The following is a 25,805-nucleotide window of genomic DNA, read 5'->3' as shown; positions in this document are numbered from 1 at the left end:
CAACAAAACAGCTTCATCACAGCATGAAACACGAGAAAATAAGAACCCCTGTGTTTTGAGAATCGGTGCAGTGTGTTTTTTTGTGCCCAATTTGCAGTATTCAGTCGGTTGCTACTTCAGACTTGAACCAGAATTTCCTTCACAATGGCAAAAATGTCCCCCTGTGATTAGTAACTATGTGCAGACCCAATGCACTTTGGTGCCGGTCAAGATCATTTCAATCATCGAAAGCTTATTGTGCTAACAAAAAATATCAGTGTGCTTTCAGAAAAGCGGCTCATTTGAATCGAGCACAATGAATCAATATGAGAAAATATGTATGCTGCAGCATACTGAAAATGTTGGACACTGGGTCCGGGTATGCAACTCCTTCTTTAAACTATCAGAAACACGACACAATAACTTTCAAAGACCAAAAATACGTTATTCTCTGGTAGATGTTACTAAACAATAACATGTATATGTAAAAAAAGTTAAAAAATACAGTCCAAACAAGATAATGGCAAGAAAATGTCATCTTTGATGGAATAATTTCATGAAATCGTGCCCACAAGTGTGTCTGAAAGTGTCTGAACTGAGGGAAAAAGTCTTCATAAAAGAGCAGCAGAGCGCAGGACTCCACGGGCAGCTGGTGAGGGACACGTAGAACACAGCGCACAGTTTTATGGGCCGGCCTGCAGTGAGGCATGATGGGAAGTAATAACCACATCATTACCAACAGCGCCTCAGCCTTGTCAGACGTCAGAGGAATAAAGAGATCACGCCGAGTTCATGCTCGGGCTGCCAGTCCACCACGCTGTAGGACTCTGTCACATGTGAACATGCTCACACACACATACACAAACATTTATCAGCCAGATGAAATACAATCACACGTCCCGGACAAGTATATCCACTTGGACACACATAACCGGTTGTTTAGCTGCCAAGACAACAGGCCGTGCTTCCGCTCAAGTTCCGCCAAGTGAGGTCAGAGGTCACATAATTGACTTAGACGGGTCTTGAGACTGTTGCTTCTCCTTGGATCACTCACTCATTATCAAATAGCTGCATCAAGTGGCACAAAACACTCTGTGGGATCGTGTGTAAATCTGCGAGAGCGGGGATTAGCACCGAGGCAGCTGGCGTGGCTGAAGTCTGCAGACGTCCTGGAGTAAGATACAAACATGCACAAAGTATGCACAGACACATGCCAACTGTGGACTGCACTTCCATAAAGTTTGACGACTGGTGGGAGGAATACATGCACAGTCGGACGGGACAGTAATGAAGACATCCGTCAACGGGTCGAGCTCTAAAAAAGGAGCACTGCACTGGAAAAAAATCAAAGTCTTACCAAATATATTTGTCTCATTTCTAGTTAAAATATCTCATTACACTTAATATCAGACACAACTGCCTAACAAGTACCATTTCAGCCAGATATAGGGACTTCTTTGAAGACAATACATCTGGAATATCTTGTTAAATGAAAAAGTCTTGAAAACAAATTGTTTTGAGTCACATATCATATGAAACAAGCTTTTTTTTTTTACATTTGAAGAGGTTTTTAAGCTAATTTCAAGATCACTTTTATCTCAAAAGTCCCAAATATCACATCTTATTTCAAGAAATCTTGACAAGCCGATTTTTACTAGTTCCATTGGCAGATTTTTTTTCTTATTTCAAGCGAAAACGTCTTGTATTTGTTGTTTTTCTTACTTATTTTTGGAAGGGCATTTTTTCCAGTGTGCATCCGAACCATGTTAGACATCGTCAGATTTGGCTTTGTGAGTTGCAGAAAAGTCTGAACTGTTTTAATTCTTTCAAACGCCTGGTTAAAATATTCTGCATATGTGTTAGATTACCCTCAAACTTCTGATTATGTTTTTTTTAATTTGTAGCGCAGGCATCTGTTTGCATGTGTTCTGTGGAGCTGCAGTGAGCTGAGCACTCTGTCATTATAACAGCAAAACACAGCTTTTTCTCAGCAGCTCTGAATCATGAGAGGGGGGGCACATTTTGAATGCTGTTCCCCTCACTGTCATGCATCTAGTGGCTTCCGCTATCAGTCTGCAGAGCTATGAGCGAAGCCCCAAGATTAGCGGCCCCCTGGAGGAGATAGAAACATATTGTAAAATCTGATCAGTCCCTTCTTGTAATACCATAAGAACTCAATGTCCTGGGAGGGAGACTTCATTATGATCTGTCTGTCAACAGCAGGCCAGCCAAGTTTAGACAACGTTTTTGGATGATTCATTTTTCAGTGGACTGTTTTATTTTTTCCCATCTCGGTGAGCTACGTGTCAGTGCCAGAGAGGCCAAGCAGGAGAAATGAGCACAGGGCGCCAAGATTTGGTAGATTGTGCAAATAGCATGCAAGAACAGTAGTGTTTAAGGCTGCAGGCATGTATGAGGAGGTGTGCATGTGAGCAGCCGGGCTCACATGCACGCACACACACACACACACACACACAAACCCAACCAATGCATACAAAGTCAAAATAGCCCAGTGTTTGAAAGGAAAGACCACAAAGTCAACTCTGAGAACAGCACTTTGTTAAATTACACCTAGACATCCACACACAATAGAGCTTGGTGAAAATTAGGCCACTTCATCCATTTGCATAGGAAAATCCCAGCAAAAGCCAAAGAAAGAAAAGAAATAAAAAAGAGCAAAAAATAGCACAATGTCAACGAATGTAATCGAAACCAGAGCCACAGCTTTCCCTTTTGCCCTTTTAAAGAGCTCGAAAAGAGTCAGACTTTCCTTTAGTTTGCAGCTTGAGATGCAACCAACTTTAATAAAAACGCCAGGTTTTTCATACAACAAAGCCTGGGGCGGGGCAGCTCAGGTACCCCAATCGCAAGCAAGAGCCGGAGTCACGTTGACTAGACCCGCATGTCACTACCCAGAACACTCAGCAGCTGCTTTCAATTAAACTGACCCAAACTGGAGAGGGGAAAGCAGGGCTGCATTCACCAAAATGCTTTGCTATTCTGAGCCAGGAGCTCTTGCTGCTCTCTGTGTCTGACAGCAGATCAGTTGTTCTAAATTTGCATAAACACAGTGTTTTGATTGCTATCGAGGGCCAGCTTTTCTAGCTGCCATGCAGAGCCACACAGTAAACTGTGCAAGTGGAAATGTTTAAAGAAGAAGCTTGCACCCAGTGTGCTCTGCGGTATTTGACCGTAAAAGATGCCTGAGGATTACTGCTTTGAAATACAGAGGAGCAGCAGCACAGCACAGAGTCAGCTCTGATCCAAGAATCTCCCTGAATGAGATAATAATCATCCAAAGTGAAGCTCATACTCTGCAGTTTTTTCTCTGTGACCACAAGCTCTTATACTGAGGCGTTCCACACGGGTACCTACTCAAAAAAAACCACAGCCTTTCTGCAAAACGGCACATGGGAGGATGATGTGGGCGGCCGCTTTAACGAGGGAGGAAGCTTTTGTTTGAGACAGCAATGCTGCTCAGAAACACCTGTGAAGAGCACCTGTCGGGCCAGTAAAAGCTAAAGCTGATCAGCCAGAACTTAATTATCAAAAATAAGGATTGTTCCATACCTGGCACAGCAGCGCAAACTGCCCCGCGACGCCACAAAAAATGCTCAGGAACTCCTCGTAGGAACGCAGCCCCGCCTCCAAAACTCACCGCACCTTAAACTGAGTGAGCATCAGCAGGATACTGCACCCACAATACCTCAGAATATTAACAGTGCACAATTTCATGGGCAAGATTTGAGAAAGAAAAGATCCCAACACACAGACCAGTGGATTGAAGGCCCAGGATGAGGCCAAAAAGCCGTCAAATGAAGAGCACGAACAGAGTTACGACCTACACTCCATTGCATGATTTTTCGAAATTTAACAACTTGCACGGAAATTGAGTGCCGGAAGAGTCACGCAGGGACATTTAGAGAGATGAAATATTTCAGCTCAAAAAATTGAAAGCAGCTGCAAATCAGCTGTGGCTTGGCTTATTTTTTGAGTTAAGACCGCACAGCAGACAAAGCTCGAGAAGACTTGCAAAGATTTCTGCAAGATTGAAAAGTAATTCAATCCTACCAAGACAGCTAGAAAACATAAAAATTAAGTTCTGTACAAATGCTAAATCACAATACGGTTAACCTCTTAATAAAGTCGTACTGAGCTGCACGCAGAGCAGGAGCTACGGCGGATCTCCTGATGGAAAACTCATAAAATAAGAGGGGAGATAACAATAACACGGGCTCTTGCTCTCTGGTGCCAGTCTATCTTTGCTTGTCTCCAGCCTCTGACACTAAAGCACTGCTCCAGCCCTCCCTCCCTCCCTCTTTTTTTCTCCCCTCCATCTCCCATCTCGCTCCTAAATTATCCGTCCGGACTGCGGGAGATACCCCTTCCTGCCTGTGGGTCGCTCATCTTACCGCCAGCAGGGGAGATGAGGTGTGTGTGTGCACGTGCATTCCTGCGTGTGCACGTGAGAACAATGCACACGAAGCAGAAACGCTCAACCTCTCGCTCCATCTCGTTTGATGTCCCCGGAGATGGGAGGATCTGTGAAAGAGCTGACCGCACTGAATGTCACTCTGGAGGTGCTGCTGATGGGCAGCCACTGGGAAGTGAGATGTGCAAAAGAGCAGCAGCGAACTCTGAGACACTAAGCAGAGAGACGGGTCAAAGAGGCACCAAGGTGAAGGCCAAGCTCACTGGAAAAAATGCCCCTCTAAAAATAAGTAAGAAAAACAGCAAATACAAGACGTTTTTGCTTGAAATAAGCAAAAAAATCTGCCAATGGAACGAGTGAAAATCAGCTTGTCAAGATTTCTTGAAATAAGATGTGATATTTAGGACTTTTGAGATAAAAGTGATCTTGAAATTAGCTTAAAAACCTCTTCAAATGTCAAAAAAAGCTTGTTTCATATGATATGTGACTCAAAACAATTTGTTTTCAAGACTTTTTCATTTAACAAGATATTCCAGATGTATTGTCTTCAAACAAGTCCCTATATCTGGCTGAAATAGTACTTGTTAGGCAGTTGTGTCTTATATTAAGTGTAATGAGATATTTTGACTAGAAATGAGACAAATATACTTGGTAAGACTTTGATTTTTTTCCAGTGTGAAAACAATGGAAGTTCGCTTTGTGCATTTCTGCATGTGGACATGTTCGAGTGTTTGTTGATGCTAAGGAGCTCGGTAAGTCACGTGGAAGAACAAATCACTGAAGCTGGGATCCATTATTACCGCAGAGAAAATGTGCCAAAATCAACCCACCGCTCTGCTTCTTTTTCTCCAACTCCATTCGTTTTACAAGTGAAAGAAGTGGAACCTTTTTTTCTTTTTTTTTATGTCTGGAGAGACTTGGGTATATTTTATTGCTCCTTCACAGTCAGAACAGAGCAGAGAGAGGGGATAAAGAAATCTCTGGGATGTACTCAGACTTGGATTTATTTCCCCGTGTAGCACTTGCTCAGTGAAAACGCTCGACCCAAATCATAGCTTCGCTTGATTGTTCCTTCTTCAACAACTCCCAATCAAACTTACTTTGGTTGAGTGACTACAAGCCTGGAAACTTGACGTCATAGCTTCTGATGCACCTTTCTGATTGCACTTGAAGAAATTCCTCCCGGTGCAGCACAAGAAAAAAAAACAAAAAAGAAAAGAAGGAAAAAACGGCTCCCTTTTGATCACGTCTGATTCTGCAGACCAAAGCAAAAATGCATTCCCCGTGCAGATTACTACTATTTCAGACGCACATTTGGTCTGAGCATGTGCACTTAGGACAGAGGAATGACCCTTCCCAAATGAGGCGTGACAATCAAAGTCACACAACTAGAGAAATGCATCTCTGATGTAAAAATAAACCAGATGATGCAAAAACTCCACCGAGCATGCACGGCTCTGGCCGCAGTCATTTATTATTCTAACCCGAGGTCCTGCATTGACTTTACATGAGGCAGAAAAGGAGAAAAAAAAGCTGCGGACAATCCACCGCAGAGCTAACAGACTTTTCTTTTAATACACACGTACATTCCCTTCATGAACATAATTCAGCGGCAAACCATGTTTGAAAATAGAATGTGTAAATAATGTGTTTTAACCTGTTTAGAGTGGAGCAGGGCAGGGTCACCACACCAGGACAATTCAGCTGGCCACAGGCAGCAACACAATGGCGCTGAAATCTCAAAGGTAACTTCATCTCCTTGGGTTTAGGTTTACTTCCACTAAATTTAAGTCACCGAGGCAGCACTGAAACTCAATACTTTGGCTTGGGCCAAAATATGTCCAACACTGGCAAATGCCAGTTTGAACAGTCAAGTCGTACTTTCTGATTGACAGAAGAGAAATATTTAGAGAATTGCATGAGGCAACCTCCTAACAAGTTACTATTTATAGGCTGCGTTTCAAACTTAAAACCTACCTCTGCAACACCAGATTCTGCTTCATTTTCCAGACTTCTTTTCTGAAACGTTATTAATTGTGCCGCTGACATTTAAAAAAAAAAGGTCTTAAGCGATCTTTGTGGTGGTTGATTCGTGGCTACACATTCCTGTTTGTGCAGCTTCTGCCCCACGCAGGAGTAAACCAATGTAGAGCTCAAAGAGACAGGTGTGTGTGCAGTCCTTAAAAAAGTAGAAAATGTGTTGCCTACAGCGATGAAGCTGCATTTTGGTCCGATGCCGATTTGTGCAAAGTTAGCTTGAACCACACAGAGCATGTGCGAGGGTTTAATGCTACTAAATGTCCACTATCTGTAGTCTATTGGCTCATTTACCATGGACACTTGTAGTTGTCTTCTCTCTGTCTGGGGACATACATTTTTTTATTTATAGTGAAATAAACCTGAGTATCTGAAATTGCGCAATCAATTAAAAAAAAATTTTTTTTTAAAGACGTAAAACACACTACTTGTTATATGGAGCCCACACAAAATGAAAATGTTAACCTTGATGACATCCTTAATATCATACCATTTTACACCAAAAGTAAACCCATGCACAGCTGTCTAAATAAGCCGATTAAACCCTTTACTCTTGCCAGTAGTAGAGTGTTTATCTCCAGTGCTCTTGATCTATTGGAGTGTATTCAGAACCAGTCCAGCGTGACTTCCGTGAACTCGACAGAAACTCCATCTAACACGGTTTCGGATCATCTCGACTGTCTGGGATGATTAGGGTCGTTTATTATTTCCGACTGGAACGCAGACATCAGTTCTGCACAGCATGACTGAGAGCGAGCTGCCAGCCAACTCGGAGAAAGGTAAAATCGATTCATCTCGTCTTCTTGTCCACAAGTTGCTGCTGTCAGTCACAGAGTCTCCTCGTGAGACGTTATGGTCGACGGCAAACTTGTTTCTTTAAAGAAAAGCTGCGCTCTTCCCGTTCTCGCAGCCCTGAGTGCCAAACCCTCACTGATAGCTGCGACTCTGCAGAGTTTTAAGTCATTTTCCCATCTCAAAGGCCAAATGTTAGCGGGTGTTATCTGTTTTTTAACCAGTGTAAAGAGGGATTTACATTTGCAGTTCCATCTGTTGCTGGGCTGAACAGCCAGGTTTCTGTAAGCAACAGCCTGCATGTAGTGTTTATGAGTTTATGACATGTGAGTGCGTTTGTTGCTTTGCACTTGACTCACATCAGATGGTAACTCAGACAGGATAGCAACAACCACAGCTGCACTTATAACAAAATAGAACAGAACCAAAAAGCCCTGATGAGAAGCCCAGAAAATCTTAATTATTTCAAATTTCACTCTAAAACAAAGCAGATCTTTACCCAGTGAAGGGCAAAACTTAAAGCACAAACACGAACCCACAATTGTGGATGTTTCTTTCAGGTTTCTTTCCTTTTTTTTTTTGATACTGCCTCAAAGTGGAAGCAGAAAGAAAACTGCAGAGGTTATAGTTATTTTCACAGTCACTTCAGCGGGTAACCACTCATGTATAAATGTCTGAGTGGTTGGTAAAGAATTGGAAGAAGTGAAATAAAACTGTAAAACTGAATATCACTAAAATTCAGCTGTATAGATCATGACACAGCACAACAATATGATCCGGCCTGTGACCTTTCAGGCTGCTTTTAATAGAAAGTGTGTTGTGACCTGTGCCTGCTGTTCAAGTACAGCTAAAACTTTAAAGACAAAAAGCTTCATGAATACGGAATGAGGAAACGAACAGCGCTGCACAGTAGCTGTGATATTAATCAGCGACGATCAAGCGAGTTGGAGAGCAGCCGGAACTGCTTAATACTTCTCCAAACACAGTTAGGGAGAGCCACCAAATAAATGAAACAAGACAAACACTAACAAACAGTCCAGTGCAACAAGAGATGGATACACTGGCTTCATTGAGGCTCATGTTTAATCTGCAAAACAAAATTCTCGTGGTATCTCAAGTACACTGGAAAAAAATCTAAGTCTTACCAAGTATATTTGTCTCATTTCTAGTCAAAATATCTCATTACACTTAATATAAGACACAACTGCCTAACAAGTACTATTTCAGCCAGATATAGGGACTTGTTTGAAGACAATACATCTGGAATATCTTGTTAAATGAAAAAGTCTTGAAAACAAATTGTTTTGAGTCACATATCATATGAAACAAGCTTTTCTTTTACATTTGAAGAGGTTTTTAAGCTAATTTCAAGATCACTTTTATCTCAAAAGTCCTAAATATCACATTTTATTTCAAGAAATCTTGACAAGCCGGTTTTCACTAGTTCAATTGGCAGATTTATTTTGTTTATTTCAAGCAAAAACGTCTTGTATTTGTTGTTTTTTTACTTATTTTTGGAGGGGCATTTTTTCCAGTGTATCCTTTTCGACAGTCAATAATCACAACAATCTAAATGAAACCGAATTATTTTGACAGCTATCGTCCAACGTTCTCCTGCAGCTGACTGAGCACTTGTGAGAGTTTGAGCTCGTGGTCAGTGTGCCTGTGTGTGTCTCTGTGTTCCTGGCAGCATCTGCTTGCACGCATCTATGCACGAGTGAATGTTTATCCAACTTTTATGGCGATGGCGTCTCGTAAAAAGCTCAGATGCTCTGAGACGACCGGTCTTCCTCAGCACCGGTCCGCCCGCGGGTTCCGCCCCTCAGCCCGCAGGGACCACCTAGCAGGCGAGCCGAGCAGACGCCTCACCTCTTCGATGACCATTCCAAAAAACGCGTGTCCGGCCAGATTACCGCGTGAGTTACAGCGTCCGTTATGGTCAGGGCGTCACTATCCTCGCTCAAGTGCATGTGCACAAAACGACACACTCGAATTATCGCAATTAGACCATGAGTTACAATACACCAGGTTCCAGTTTGTTCTGCATCATTCCTGTTCCGGTGCTTATTAAATGTGCCTTCGGGGAGCATGAAATCTTCGTATTAAGTTTTGTGTATGAATCGCATCAAATCAAACCTTTTTTTTTTTATTCAAACAAAGATATGCAGAGCTTATTGAGCTATTTGCAACACTGTTTGACCTTTCTCTGGAAACTGCAGACATCAATACTTTAATTTACATTAATGCGCTCAGAGGCAGACACAAAGGCTCAAAGAAAAACCAGCATCCGTATCATATCATCCAGCTGTACATGACCTTCTTCTTCTGGCTCGCTGACCTGGCTGGCTGCTCTGGTTTTGTGTTTCAGCAAGTCTCTTTTTTTTTTGTTGTTTTCTGTATTCTCTAGGACCTCAACACTGCCTCTGATGCCTGAATCCCTCAGAAGTCACATAAGAGGCGCTTCGGCATCACCAAAACGCAGAAAATGAAAGGGGGGAAACAAAAAAGAAAAGCCAAAAAACTTTGAAGATTGTTTCCAACGAGATTTATGACATAAACAGCTTTCCACAGACACAAAGGCTGATGCAAATAAGATGAAAAGGAACAAAGCTATACAGCTAACTGAGCACGGTGGTGAATACACTGAGCTAAACTATCCAGAGCAACAAAGATCAACGCTAATTTGAGCTTTGTGTTGAACATAGCCATCTGCCTTCCCCCCACTGTGATGTCCAAAAGCCGCAGACAAACAGATTGATCCATCTCGCTCCACCTTCCCAGCACGACATCCCAAACTATGCCTTTGCCCCTTCCTTCCCATGAGTCCAAAAACCTTCCTAAAAACCTCCCCGTCACCCCACCTCTTCCTTCACTCCCACAACTCCCAATAACACTGCCTGACATGGCCTAAACCCTCCCAAAACACTTCTTTCTTCAGTCCCAACAGCTCCACTGTAAGTCCCACACTGATGAGGAGAAGGGAGGAAAGCCGGGTGACAGGGGCATCCATACGTACTCCTAATTCTGCCCGAAGCGAGATGCCGGCACAGACACAAACAAAAATAAAAGCCTCGCGAAACGCGGCCGGAGCGGCGCAACATTCTATCTGAAAAAGGCCAAACAAAGGAGGGCCTGTGCAACACTTCGACTGTGCTTACTTTCAAGGGGGAACAATGCCTTTAAGAGGAAGGGGCAAGGACTGATGTGGCAGTGCAGGGCCTCTCTGAGGAAAACAGAACTTCATTTTGATTCACAGTGAGTTTAGGAAAAACACTCGGAGCAGTGCAGTCTATAGGGGCTGCAGAGGAGGAAGAGAAAGTGCAATAAACACAGATCAGGGAGATCTGGGATTTCTGCATTCATCTACGATTGCGTTCAGTCCCATCGTTGAAAGATTACTTACAGGAAAATGCAACGTTTGGGTATGAACAAAGTGGCTCAGAGCAAAGAGCAACACAATTCAAGTCTTCCAATGTAAACACTGAAATGATTGGCTTTTTGGACGGAGTGTCCCTTTAAGAACTCCTCTGGAGCAGAAATATTTGTTGATATTGTGATTAAAGCTGACATGTCATTGTAACTGCAGATTGTCAGTTGAAAATTTGCCTTCAGGTCTGACATTGTGAGGATCAAACAATTACTCCAAAGTAAAGAAAGCAAGGGGTCATGGGTAGTTGAGGGTGTTTTCCAATCAGCAGTTCTGGGGCCGATTACTGATCTGCTTGAGCCAGTTTGGGCTGATACAGTCAGCAGCCGCAAGGTCTATTTGAAGAGATCAGAGAGTATCATGGCTTAGCGAGTGTTTATTTATTGGCAGGCAGCTTTGTGTATCATATTCCACTCTTTTTTTTTTGACACTCAACCAAAACAAGAGCGGCCAATGTTTGGTTACTGGCAACAGCAGCTTACATGAAGAACAGAGGGAATGCAATTTCACAAAACAATAATTAGAATATACGCTTTATGTGCACAACACATCGACTTAGAGCAATAAATTATATCATGCTGTACACAATAGAAATTTCCCTTCTATTTAAGAAAATATTATAAAGCTCTGCAAAGAGGACAAGATGCCCTTATCAACCTTTAAAGTTTAAGTGTTTAAGTGTCAGTAACAGAGCTTCAACCATCGTGACAATGTAGCCAGATTCTTGTTGAGTATAAATACACACACACACGTATATATATATATAAATATACAGTTTATGTCATCAACCTGAGTAATGTTATCCTCAGTTCAGCAGTATTCTGTCTCTCTGCTTCACACACACACGCAGGGAGACATAGAGCTGTTACCTTCAGCTAATAATGATCCAGCATTACCTTTTTCATCGACTATGTTTACATACATATTCAAATCTGAACATCCACCAGATAAAAGATCTAACTTTGTCACTTAGAGTGCATTTTCATGACATAAAGCTGAGTAACGTTGTCTTCGCTTTAAGCAATGATGGAATCAAGCGTTCAAAGTTGCTGGATAAACTTGTTATCAGCGACTTTGAGCTTCCTTTCCTCCCCGATCGGGGTATTTATTCCTGTCATAAGATCTGGCAACAGCAGCTCCGGCGGCTGAGTTAGTGCAGGAGAGGAAGCGGTAAAAAGAAGACACACTTTTTGAGGCGAGGGAGGAACATGAGTGATGCTCCGTGTAATGAAAGACTGGACACAACGTGTAACCTTGTATGGTTGCAAATAAGCCATAGTGGGACTCATTAATCAAACTGAACTATGCGCTACTACATGTAAATGGGAATATGAATGGAATATCCAGCTCGTGTAAACAAGAGCATGAAAACTACCCAGTGCTCGGTGTGCTGACATTATAAGCTGAACACGAAGTTACAACCTGTATATGAAGCACTGAAGCACAAGATAAAGTAAGGCATCTCCTGTCTGATCAGTTTATCTGATAAGCCTTGGCAGGGACCTAAGTCTGCACTGTAGTTGCAGGCATCTCAGGTTGACCTTTTCACTTTTTTCTCTCATTCGGTTTGGAAACATAAGCAGGTTAAGATGATTCATCTGTTGGAAGGTGACATGTAAACCCCCTCTCAGTGAGGTGAGGCTGTTAAACAGCTGATAGGAAACACCTGCTGTCACACCCCCGAGGGCCAAAAGTGGAAGCAATACTTTTTGCTCAAGGATAGAAGTCTGCTATATGCGATTCAGATGTGAATTTTTTTTGGGGGGGGGTATGAGCTGTGGGCTCCTCTCCAGCTTTAAACAAAGACATTACAGGATGTGATGAGTCAAACATTTTTGAGTGAATTAAAAAACATCCTTCTCGACACTATGGATTCCTCAGCGACAATAGCTGAAACGGCTGCCAGGATATTTTTTTTCCTCAACATATTCACCCAGACGGGTAAATAAGAGGAAGAAACAAGGATTTCTGGGTAATGAGGTCATCTAAAAAACATTCCAAAACTGCCACTTAGGAGCTCCGAGATGACAACATCCAAATGTGAGCGTCTGACATCGTGTGGCTGACAGCAGTTCTGCTGTCTGACTGAAGGAAGACCCTAATGGATATCACAGTGCATGACCCAGATGCGATCCAGAGTGCACAAACACTCCTGCGGGGGCAGATGTAACCAACAATCACTGGCAAACTCCCCCGAGCTGTTCAAGATCACGACCGCCGATAAAGCATGTCCACCCAAAGTCTCTTTGTTTGAGCGTTTCCAAAACATCACACATGCTGCATAGCAGAGGGAAATGTGCCAGTTTACCCTCATGCATCCAATCAATGGGGGAAAATGGGAAGTGGAGAATGTGAAAGGGTCACCACCCCAGGGATGGAAATAATCCCCCCAGTTGCTACTGGGTATCTGTTGTGTAAACACTGCACTGGAAAAACATTAGTCTAAGTCTTTAGGTGTACATTATGGTGCCACGCTGTGCTTTAAGGTGTCACTGACAGAGGACACACAAACACTATGAATATGACCACCTCATTTATCCCATTAGAAACTAAGCCCACGGCAGAGCAGCACAAAATGGATCCACTTATATGGATGTTCATCTGAACTCCTCCAAGTTATTAGGTCTCATGCTTCCAACAGTATGGAGACTGACCGCTCAGCCAGATGGAATGTTAAAGTCATCTCTTTACGGGGTGACAAAGTTCAAACTTAGCATGAAACCAATCTCAAGTTTAAAGTTTGGGAACGGAGCAGCGAAGCGCTATGCTCTCTGATTAGCTCAGCAGCGGAGGCCGCAGGGAGGCAGATTGCCATCTTTGCTGCAGGCAAAGTGAGAGAGCATGTGATATTCCCATTTGGCCCGAGCAAACCTTTAAGTTAACTTTGCTAACACGATTCTGCCAAGTAATCCTTGATTTCAATAATGAGTCAGTTTGTCTTCAGATAACTGATTTGCTGTGTTTGGTTCCCTTTTCAGCAGCAGTCGAACACGCATCAGTAACAATCTGCTAATCTTAAAGTCCTGTATCACTTCACATCAGGATTTTTTTTTATAATGAAGTAACACAAAACCCATTTCTTAAGGAGAGAAGCAGCTTACACCTTTTTGTTTTATTTTGAATGAAGTCTGTGTCATCAGGGCTGTAATAACAAGGCATTCCAAGTCCTGGTTAAAATTTCCAAAACACATGCAGAATCACATTTGGTTTTGATTTGACGAGCAGTTAGTCCTTAGCCACCCAAAGTGGTCTAAGAGTTCCCACATTACACTTCAGAGAATTTAACCCAGAAAAAAAGATGCATCACATAGCAGCTTAGGTTTCACCTTCTCTGCCCTCAGCATCTTTTCATAAAGTCTTAAGAGGTCACCCAATTATAATGGTCACTTATTGCCTGTGGAGCAGTTCTCTGTGGTATAAAGGCACCCCAAGACCACCCTGGTGCCAAAACAGCCTCGGGCTCAAAGTCTCAAAGTAATACTGGCACTGAGGATGCATACCTGTATTAGAAGACTATATGAATGACTCTCTTTTTTCATTTCTACTTTGGGAAACCAGTGTGGGTCTTGAAAGTGAAACAGCAGCCATGAATGATTTATATCTGCAGTGGGGACATAGTAAAAAAAAAGAAAAGTGGCTTCTTTTTTTTTTTATTTCCGCACTTCATAACCGCTGATAAGAATATTTCAGTTCATAAAGGCAGGAGAGCAGCATGTGCTGGAGACACGCAATATTTTTCCTTTTCCCAGACGTCTCAAATATTAGAGGAGGCACTTTTAAAATGAACTGTTATGGTGAGTATATTTTTGGACACTGGAACAATAAAGTTATCTTGCCAATGAACAAGGCCTTCTTTCTCCTGTCCAAGAAAATTATGATTTAATATAATCCAGAGCCGTGAGTAAAAGAGGAATTCAATTAATGAACAAACATAAAAGGTGGCTCTGTTTTATGTGTGACTTGGAGAGTCTCGTTCCCCTGTTTTCAAAAGTCAGACCTTCATTTTGCTACGCTTATTTCATCCAAACATTTCAAACAAATGCCAGCGGGGGAGTGAGTGCATGCACGGTCTCTGCCAGGCTCATCAAATGCACCAGGAGTGCAAAATATGAGGTGGCTTTTGGGTACCTGGAGTGAAAAGAAAAGTCAGCAGTGTACTAACCTCGGCACGCTGTGTTCTGGGCTGGCTGGCGTCAGACTCGATGGCATACACATCCACCAGGTAGAGGTCAGATCCCTGTTCTCTGTCCAGCTCTGCAGCTGTCTGTATCACTCCTGTGTGGCGGCCGATGGTGAAAAGGCGTCCCACGGCTTTCCCGCCACTGCGCACCGCGACAATGAAATACTCCACTCTGGTTGCAGAGCCTCTTGGGCTCGAGGCATCGAGGGAGATGACGTTGGTGCCCGGCGGCTGGCCCTCTTTGAGGATGGTGATGTATTTGGGCTGAGAGAAAACGGGCCCATCCATCCCTTGGAGGATGATGATCAGCTCGGTTCTGGAGGTTTTGCGCTCGGTGCCGTGGTCAGTGGCCGACACGGTGAGGGTGTACATGAGTCGGGACGGAACCAGCTGGGAAGCCAGGCGAATGTCCCCGCTGTATCTGTCCATGATGAAGGTGTCAGAGTCCCCTTCCACGAGCTCGAACTCAACTTCCCCATTCGCACCGTCGTCAGGGTCAAAGGCCACGACTGCAGTGAGGATGGAGCCGATGACTATGTTGGGCTCAGCGACAAGTGCATTCTGGGACACAAACAGGGGGACGTTATCGTTCAGGTCTGTGACCCATATTGTGACGTTCTTCAGGGCAAATCGTCGGAATTCAACCGGAACGGCCTGATCGGTGGCTTTGACAGTCAGCTCGAACAGATTGGAGAACTCCCTGTCGATTCCCTTCTTGGTGTATATCAGCCCAGAGCTCGGGTCAATGCTGAAGTGGTTTCCCCGAGGAATCTGCTGAACGATAGAGTACTCCAGCTGCCCGTTTATGTCCGCATCTGTGTCGTGCGCCGTGATGGTCATGACTGAGGTGGAGATTGGAAGGTTTTCAGGGATGGATTTGAAAATGTCGCCAGGGGAAAAAATGGGAGGATTGTCGTTAAAGTCTCGGACATGAATGACCACAGGAATGGATGAGGAGCGGGGCGGTCTGCCGTTGTCCTTTGCGGTGATGTTGAGTTTGTAAAACGACTGAGTTTCGTAGTCGAGCCTTTTAACCAGAAAGATGCTGCCAGTGTTGGGGCTGATGCTGAAAGTGCCATGGTTGTTCGTGGCTGTGATGCTGTACGTTGTGTCTGCGTTCTGACCAGAATCTGCATCGGTGGCAGTTACGGAGGCCACCAGTTCCCCGATCCTCATGTTCTCCAGCACATCCACAGACACTGAGGATTTAGGGAAGGAGGGGGAGTTGTCATTTTCATCCAGGATGCTAACACTTAGCATACAAGAGGAGGACAAGGGCACAAAACCAGCATCGACAGCAATGATTTTCAGAGAATAAGAGGACGTCGATTCATAGTCGAGCTTTCCAACTAAAGTCACCTGTCCAGAGCTGCCGTCGATAGTGAACTGGCCTTCCTCGTTGCCTTCAGAGATGCGGTAGTGAACCAGCCCATTTTTGTTCTCATCTACATCTGAGGCAGAGACCCGCAGCAGCTGAGTCATGTTTTGGGCGGACTCAGAGATGGAGGCCTGGTAAATGTCTTTGGTGAATTTAGGCGCGTTGTCGTTGATGTCTTGAATGTAAACTTGCACTTTGGCCTGGTCCCTGAGGGGCTTAGGGAGACCCTGGTCTGACGAGACGACCACGAAGCTGAACACAGCGGCGCCTCTTTGTCTCATGAGCGACTCGCGGTCCAACTGCAGCGTGCTCGTCAACTCCCCCGTGATGGTGTTCAGTTCAAAGTTGGGCTGCGGAGTCTCAAATGTGTATCTGACCTCGCTGTTTGGGCCAAAATCTTTATCCTCAGCGAAAACCTGCCCGACGTGCGACCCCCTCTTCTGCTCTTCTTCAAAATGAAACACATAATTGGTGCTGTTAAAGAGAGGGCGGTTATCATTCACATCGTCGAGGATCACGCTGACATTGACAGAAGCGCTCAGCGGCTCCACGGCCCTGTCTTTGGCCACAACCACTAAGTTATATCGGTCCTGTATCTCTCTATCCAGCTCCGCTTTGATGTACAACTGCCCGTCCGGGAAAATGCCAAACACATCGCCCGTGTTGCCACCAGCGATGTCATACATAATCTCCCCATTGAGACCGGAGTCTTTGTCGGTGGCCTCCACTTTAAAAAACCTGCTGTTGACAGGCTCGGATTCCAGGATGATGACCTCGTATGAGAGCTGGTCGAACACAGGCGAGTTGTCGTTGACATCATAAACGCTGACGATGAGGATGAGGCTGGAGGTGTGCTGGGGGACCCCCGTGTCCGACGCCATGACTTCAATCTCGTAAGAACTGGTGGTGACCTCCAGCGGCCCGGTCAGCGTGATGAGGCCGTGCTTCTCGTGGATGTGAAAAAGGCCTTTGGGGTTATCTTTGAGGCTGTAGATCACCATGCCGTTCAAACCTTCGTCGGGATCCGAGGCTTTGGCCTGGAATATTGCATGACCTGTGTTCCAGTTTTCCACGGCGCTCACATGCTCCACAGTGTGAATAAAGTGAGGAGCGTTATCATTTAAGTCCTTCACAGTTATGTTAACAAAAGCCTCTCCTGTGATGGCCCCAGCTCTGGCTACAACCTTCAGCTGATAAAAGCCCTGCTCCTCTCTGTCTATGGGACTGGACGCTGTGATCTGGCCTGCGCTGTTCACAGCAAACAGCCCCCTCTGATCCCCCGAAGTGATCAGATATGAAATGTTTGTGTTCAGATCAACGGTGGTGGCTGACACAGTGCCTATAACTATTCCGAGAGCCACATTTTCAAACATGACAAAGCTGTAGACTTTCTGAGTGAAGACCGGCGGGTTGTCCTGTGTGTCTATAACAGTTACAGTCACAATGGCCTGAGTGTGCGAGCGCAGGCCTCCCCCATCTGCTGCCGTCACCTGCAGCTGGTAAGCAGTTTTCTCCTCTCTGTCCAGGGGCACGAGCGTTGTAATTTTCCCCGTGTTGCTATTTATACGGAATTTAGCAGTGTCCCCAGCTGTGATTATATATTTAACTGTGCCATTTCGCCCCAAATCGGGGTCTGTGGCTGAGACGGTGGTTAAATAAGAACCCGAGGGCTCGTTCTCCTTCACGTTAGCAAAATACTGCACCGGGTAGAAAACCGGCCTATTGTCATTGATATCCCAAAGGGTTATGTTAACTTTTCCTACAGAGTGTAAAGGGGGAGTGCCTGAGTCTGCTGCCTGGATGTGGAGTAAGTACGAGGCCTGATCCTCCCTGTCAGGCTCCACAGCAGTGCTTAATCGGCCTGACACGGCATCCAGGCGAAACAGCTCCTGGACGCTGGCTGGAGTCTCTGCATCAAATGAGAACCGGATAGTTCCATTGGCCCCGAGGTCGTCATCGGATGCAGACAGCATCACCAGCTCAGTGCCGGCAGGAGCGTGCTCCACCAGGGAAACGTGATATGTGCTCTGTGTGAAGGTGGGCACCTGGTCGTTCACATCTGTGATGTTGACTATCAGTTTAGTGTACGAAATCTTGGGCTGCAGCCCCTGGTCTTTGGCACTAATGTTGAGCACAATTTCAGATGCTATTTCCCTATCCAGCAAAGCAGCGCTGGTAACCAGACCACTGTTTTCACTGATGGAGAACCAACCCAAAGCGTTTCCAGACACCAGGGAGTAGCGCAGGTTGGCATTCTGCCCAGAATCACCATCTGTTGCAGAAACCCCTTTAATGTAGCTGCCTTTTGGTATGTCTTCACTGATATCTACTCTGTACAGCGTTTCCTGAAATATGGGAGGGTGATCGTTGATGTCGTTCACAAAGATGACCAGACTGGCAAAGGAGGACCTGGCCACCGGCTTGCCGTTGTCTGACACAGACACGGTCAAGTTGTACGAAGAAATTCTCTCTCTGTCCAACACGCTGGCCACTTTGATCAGACTCAGATTGGGCACGGGAGACGTCTGCACTTCAAAGTGTCTCTGCTCGTTGCCTCCTAAGATTGAAACGGATATGTTGCCATTAGCTGTGGGGGAGTCTGAGTCTGAAACGGTGAGTAAAGCCACCACTGTGCCAATCTGCGCGTTTTCATCAACAGAGGCAAACTTAGACGTGGTGGGGAAATACCTGAACTTCACCACGGGGTCGTTATCGTTCACATCTAAAAGTTTGATGGTGGCTTCTGTTCTGCCTGACAGGGAGGGCACGCCGTTGTCTACAGCATGAATGGTCAGGGAGTACTCTTTCTTACTCTCATAATCCAAAGACTCCTTTATAATAATAGTACCTGCTTTAGGGTCAATTTGGAAGGGTGTCCCCTCATCTAAAAAGTACCTGATTTCAGCGTTGGCTCCCTCATCCTGATCTGATGCAGTGATCTGCAGAATACTTGAGCCCACTGCAGCATCCTCAAACACACTGGTTTGGTACTGATCCTGCTCAAACACAGGGGGATTGTCATTTATGTCTTGGATGGTGACGTTTACTTGCAAGTGACCAAACTTTTTCGGGTCTCCTTTGTCCTCCACTTCAATCAGGAGCTGGTAGAAGGGAGTAACTTCCCTGTCCAAGCCGCCGGTTGAAACGAGGTGCAAGAATGCCCCCTCTCCGCTCGGGTTGACAGTAATATCCAGGCGGAATTTCCTCTGCTCGTTGCCTTTCACTATTCTGTACGTGGTGTGATCAACTCCGTTGCTCCCGATGTCTGAATCTGTGGCAGTGTCCAGGATGACTTGTCTCCCGCTGCTGGCGTCCTCCTTAAAGGAAACAACTATTGACGCGTCTGGAAACACCGGGGAGTTGTCGTTAATATCCAAAACTACTATCCTGACCTCAGTGGGGTAAGTGGGCTGGCTGGACAGCACCACAACGTTGATGACATCACTATGCAGAATCTCTCTGTCAATCACCGATGAGGTGTAAATGACCCCCGTGGTGCCGTTAATTGCAAAAAGTTTGTGGTTTTCGCTGAAGCGATACGTGAAGCTGGGTTTGGTCTCTATCGTGCCCACATAGGTGCCGATGGGCTGCTCCTCCAGGACCTGAAACTCTTGACGGACTTGGCTGGATGCTGAGTGCCGCGACAGAGTCCATAACATCAGTAAAATCAAATGAAACTGTCCTAAACCTCTACCTGTGAGCGCCATGGTCAGTCAGCCAGTCCACCTTTCTCAGACAGAGTCCATGTCTATGAGGCATCAACTTTACTGAGGTTGAAAGAGCCACTAAAGCATTGTATTCCAGAAAAAAAGTGCAGGCAAAACTCAACGAGAAACCCAGCAGCCGCTCTCTCCGCGCCGAACAGCGTTCCAAAGTACTCCAAAAGTGTTATTCTATCCGGCGCAGCGCGCTGTTTAATTGCAACAGAATCCTCTGAATGGAGAAAAATGATTCCTGCAGATCAGGGAAGTTTCATTTCAACTCCTCAAAATAGCATTTTCAGGACGGAAACTGACAATGCTTTGCAAAGATAAAGAAAAAGAAAAAGTTACTGGTTCCTTGGAGATGCGGGAAAAAAGTTTATCCAAAGTTAGGGGCGCAGGTCGGCGGTGTGGACCGTGTGCAGGCGGCCGAGCATACGCACCGTCCCGTGGAATAACGGTGCAGGCGCTTCAGTCATATTGTGCTCAGGAGTCCCAGTAAGTTAGGGCAAAGCTGGAGTTCTGCAAACTCCCTCCCATCACCGATCCCATTGGATAACGGCGCTGCTGCCCGCCCTCCCACCGCCTCACCCCGCTCCTCTGTGCGCAGCGCGCTGTCCCCGCCACTGGAGGAGGACGTCAATCAAAAGAAGCAGGTAAGATGCCCCGAGAGATCTTAATTAGCTGCACACATTAAACTGTGCTAAAACTGAATCAAGCAGATCTCTCAGGAAGGATTGAGCTATTTTCTGCAAGGAATAAAAGAGCACGAGTAGACAATATCTCACAAGTTTTCATCCAAGAGGAAAAAAATACACTTCATATGTCACAGACGACTTGAATAGGAAGTTAAATGCAAAAAAGGGAAGAAAATGATAATAAATAAAAGGAAAAAACTGCTTTTAACTATTTCCCGGGGTCTTCAAAGTCATATTTTAGCCGTGACTAACACTGATTCATAATAATACTGTGTCATAATAGACAGAGTAAACATAACAGACATGGCCAAGTGTCACAAACTGCCAGCTCTAATTAAAAGGTATTTTTTAGCTGATAGTTATCAAACAAAAATAGACTGGAGCATTTGAGGTGTAGATCTTTAAACTGATATAAAGAGTTTTTTTTTTCTTCTCAAAGCGGATTGTGGTCAGTTAAATTCTTCCATCAACTAGAAGTATTTCAACCCTTAGTCTTCCGTCATATTATCACGTCATTTATTTAAAATATTCCTGAAGAGTATAAACGGTGAGATATTTGCATAAAATGTGAAGTGCAGGACGCTTCTGAAGTATGGGCATGTTGCTCCATCTAGTGGCCAAAGTGTGGTACTTCCAAAAAAACTTCATTTCAGAGAGGCTTTTAATAAGTCTTATGTTATTCTTTTAGAAAAGTATCTTTGAATTATCACAAATTGGGATTCACAATGTCGCATTAACGATAAAGACTATCAGTGTATGTAAAATATAAAATAGTTTTGATTGCCTTCTATGTAGGATTTCGTTTTCTAACCTATCTCAAATTTGAGAAGTGAAACAGCTTTTTGTGCCATTTTATCTCTCACAATATCTCTTTTGTACAAAGAAAAGTAGAAGCATAAAAAACAAATGTTCCAACTTTACTGGCTGTTATACAGTAAGTACAAAACTTAAGTTATCTTTAGAAAATGAGACAAAATTTCAATAAAAAGCCAAAAGTTATTGAACAACAGCAACATTATCACTTATACCAAATAATATAAATAATAAAGTGAAAGAAAATCTACATTGGACACCGTTTGTGGCAACAATTTCAAAATACACACAATCATATTTATATGATTTGAACTTATCAATGAGTTCTGGTGACGGTGCTTCCAAGAAAACCATGAAAAGGTAAAACTTCTCTCCTTTATCTGAGACACTCGATGTACCAAACGAATGACTGAACCAGTAGATTGTTCAGGCATTTCAGAGCAAAATATAAAGTGTGACTATAAATATTGGGGTATTTCAGCAAAACAGTGACACATCCAGCAGCAGAAAGATTAGTTGAACTTTTTTAAAGTGAACAGCAAACAGTCCCGATGGGAATCTCACAGAAAGTCTGAACAGAACTAAAATCTCTGAATTCCTAAAAACTGGAAGAGAAGCTATGACCACAGTTACAAATCATGGTAAATTAATTGAAGAAACTTGTTAGTTTTTCTAAGTAATTTCTTTCCCATGCCCATTAATTTACATTTATTTATGAAAAAAAAGGTCTTTTACAGTATGTATTTGAAATGTTGGTGTGCCATTGATTCTTACCTGGACTGTAACAAGGATATAAGCAGAAAATAGACCTTATAAATCACCTGAATTTCCAATCAGGAAACACCAAACATAGGAAAATTAGGAGGATGCAAAACATTAAAAATAGACTCGCTATCATGAGGTGAGACCTGAAAATGTAAAAAAATATATACATTAATTTCTTCTAAAGAGATAATGTAAAAATGAGATAAATTAATATATCAGGCAGTAGAATAAACTGAGAAATATAGCAAACTACAGATATGAATTCAGACATACCAAGTGGCATAAAAGGCTGAAATGTAGAGAAGATTATTCAAACAGATTGCTCTAGATTCTGAGTTGCTTTAATTTCAAGTCATGGTTAAATAAACTGTAGATTATCTGAATAGTTATTTCAGGAGTTGAAACACAAATTGTTAAATAAAGTGACCATTTAAAGGAAATGTCAAGTTTATTTGTGTAGCACATTTCATCATGTACAAAACAATTCAAAATGCTTTATATAAAATAAAATCATTGCAGCGGGGAGTGGAAGAAGCATTAAAATAATATAAAGAGAAACAAATAAAATAATTAAAATGAAGTAAAACAGTCCAGATAAATTCAAAGATATCGTGCAGATTTCATGCATAGACACATGAGAAATTAAATGCTTTTGATTTAAAAATGTCTCCATTTGGTGAAAGTTTAATCTCCACTGGCAGTTTGTTCCACTTGTTTGCAGCATAACAGCTAAATGCTGCTTCTCCATGTTTAGTCTGGACTCTGGACTGGACCAGCTGACCTGAGTCCTTGGATCTAAGAGCTCTGCTGGCTTTATATTCTCTGAACATATCACAGATGTATTTTGGGCCTAAACCGTTCTGGGATTTGTAAACCATCAGCAGGCTTTTAAAATCTATTCTGTGACTGACTGGAAGCCAGAGTAAAGATTTTAAAGCTGCTGTGATGTGTTCAGATCTCTTAGTCCGGGTTAAAACTCCAGCAGCAGCGTTCTGGATGAGCTGCAGATGTTTAATGCTCTTTTTGGGAAGTCCAGTTAAAAGAGCGTTACAGTAATGGAGTCTACTGGAGATGAATGCATGGATGAGTTTCTCCTGGTCTTTTTGGGAGAGGAAACCTTTAATTCTGTTGATGTTTCTGAGATGGTAAAAAGCTGCCTTGGTGACAGCTTTGATGTGGCTGCTGAAAGTCAGATCTGATTCTATCAACACTCCGAGGTTACCATCTCGGTCAGTGATTGTAAGGCCCCGAGTCTCAAGATATTTACCAATGTCTAGGGCTGAGCAATATTATCGATACTGCGATATATATCGATATTTTGTTCCCCGATAAAGTATAGATTAGATAGATAAAGCCGCGAGTATCGATTTTTAATTTAAAAAAAAAAAATATTTTAAAGCAAACTTTATTGAAAAGTCAGACGTTACAATTAGTGAAAACACAGAACATTAATATAATACAATACAATGCCGGGGGATCACATTATACAAAACAGTGATAAATTAGTAAAATAAACAAAAAAATTACATAAAAATGTAATATAAAGTGCATAGCTCTCACGTTTATGATATGTCCGGGTTAAAACTCCAGCAGCAGCGTTCTGGATGAGCTGCAGATGTTTAATGCTCTTTTTGGGAAGTCCAGTTAAAAGAGCGTTACAGTAATGGAGTCTACTGGAGATGAATGCATGGATGAGTTTCTTTGTTTCCTTTGTTTCTGTTTGTCTGGCAGTGATGTCCTTCCGGAACAAAGATCAAAGACCAGTTCAAGCAGCGACGATTCATGTCAAATCACACTGTCCGTTTTTTTTCTCCAGAAAATAATGTAAGTGTATCGAATCGCATCAAATCGTATCGTATCGTGAGATTAGTGAATCAGCCCTACCAATGTCAGTCTAGAACAGTTTATTTGCACCCTTGCTTCAAGTGATTCTTAAAGAATTACTGATATAAATATAAAAAAAAAGCTATTTCTTTACAACCTAACTTCATGCAATCTCAAACTTCTGACCATTAAGTTGCTTCTGAAAACTAATAAGTGTTCACAGAGGGGGGAAATGCACCAGTTTAATACATGGGGTAAATTTCAGAAACCCTCTAATGAATGCTTATAAGCTCATGGAAGATGTTGGGTTGGGTTCAGGTCAGATGAGTTCATCATCAAACTAATTGCAGAAGGAAGAACTGTTTATATTTCTATGAAACGGCGCTTGTTGCTGAACTGCAGCTCATCTCTCCAGTGAAATACTGGAGATAATCACAACTCTCCTGGATTTTTGAGCTCCATCAAATGTTTATTCAGGTTTGGTATTGACAGTTTGTGGTTTCTTAATCAGAGTTTTCGGCTGCTTGGATATTAAGTAGGACATGTGTCAACTAATATAATTGAATTAGAGAGTGAGCTGGACTGGCGGTGGTTGCTCTGCAGACCGAGCATCAAAGTAGATTACCTCCTCGCAGGAGACTTTTAGCTAAACTGATTACACCGGCGAGCCCGGAACTCTCAGGACGAATCTGATGCAACAACTTGTTGTTTAAGTTTGTTTGCTGGCTTTGACTGATGTTGTGTGTGCTCTCTGGGCTGGAGCTTAATTCTGCAGTGAAGCTGTAAAGCTCGTTGAGTTTTTACTATGCCGTCATGTCATATCATGAGCCACTTGAGTTAACGTACAACTCTTTAGCAATGCATTAAATCTTTATGGATTCATGTTCTTAATTCTCTCGTTTCACTTCATGTAGCTGTTCTCATCTGCTTGTGTCGTATCCTTTGTTCAAACATTGTTGATATAATATTAGGGCTGGGCAACGATTCAAATTTTTTAATCTAATTAATCACATGATTTCCCTGATTAATCACGATTAATCGCATTTGTACGCAAAATCCAAAAATTAATTCAAAAGTAGTGTATAGCTTTTAGCATTTAGTTTTATTTTAAATGTGCTGCCATATGAATGAAAGTGCCATAACATTTGTTGTGCAAACACACTTTTAACATCAGCATCTTTCTGTAGTTTTTATGTAGAAGCCTCGCTCCACTGTCTGTTTCCTTGAATGACTTGCTGCTATCAGTTGTGTGTTTTGCTTTTAAGTGATATTTTAGACTGGAACTACTACGCTGAGAAGACAATTCAACTTGGCAGTGTTTACAGATGACTTTGGTTCTGTCGACTCCGCCGTCTGGAAGAACTTTAAAATGAAAATGGCCGAGTAAAAGTTCCGTACCCTTCTCCATGTTTGGTGGATCCGCCGATTACTTTCTTTTCCTGTTCCACAGCAGACAGCAACAGACTTTTACAAAATAAAAGCCTGTGAGCAACAGCAACTTTTACAATAATAAAATAGATAATAAAACCTGCGCTAATGCGCTATAAAATATTTATCGACGTTAAATAATTAACGAGTTAATGCGATAATAACGAGTTAACTCGCCCAGCCCTATATGATATGTACATATTTATATACATACCTGCTGTATCTGTACGTTTATTAAAGTCATCCTTTGTTCTGGCTCCTGAGCAGTCCTGCCTTTGGGTCCTCACCTCACCGCACACCCTGATATCCTCTGCTCCACCTTCTGCTTTTGAAGGTCAATCCATGTGGAAC

The 25,805-nt window shown here is 43.2% G+C and overlaps 1 protein-coding gene across 1 annotated transcript in view; it reads right to left on the bottom strand.

Moving 5' to 3' along the window:
* fat4 (FAT atypical cadherin 4) overlaps positions 1-20,167 on the bottom strand; it is a 115,088-nt gene extending 94,921 nt beyond the window's left edge. Inside the window, exon 1 of the mRNA XM_075481949.1 lies at positions 14,830-20,167. Within this exon, the coding sequence (XP_075338064.1) occupies positions 14,830-19,932 (5,103 nt within the window). The 5' untranslated portion in view covers positions 19,933-20,167. The remainder of the gene's footprint in view (positions 1-14,829) is intronic.
* Positions 20,168-25,805: the final 5,638 nt, after the last annotated feature.

This window comes from Odontesthes bonariensis, chromosome 13 (genome assembly GCF_027942865.1).
Source record: "Odontesthes bonariensis isolate fOdoBon6 chromosome 13, fOdoBon6.hap1, whole genome shotgun sequence".
Taxonomy (NCBI): Eukaryota; Metazoa; Chordata; class Actinopteri; order Atheriniformes; family Atherinopsidae; genus Odontesthes; species Odontesthes bonariensis.
Note: the sequence above shows the minus strand (reverse complement) of the source record. Positions and strands in the feature narration are given on the sequence as shown.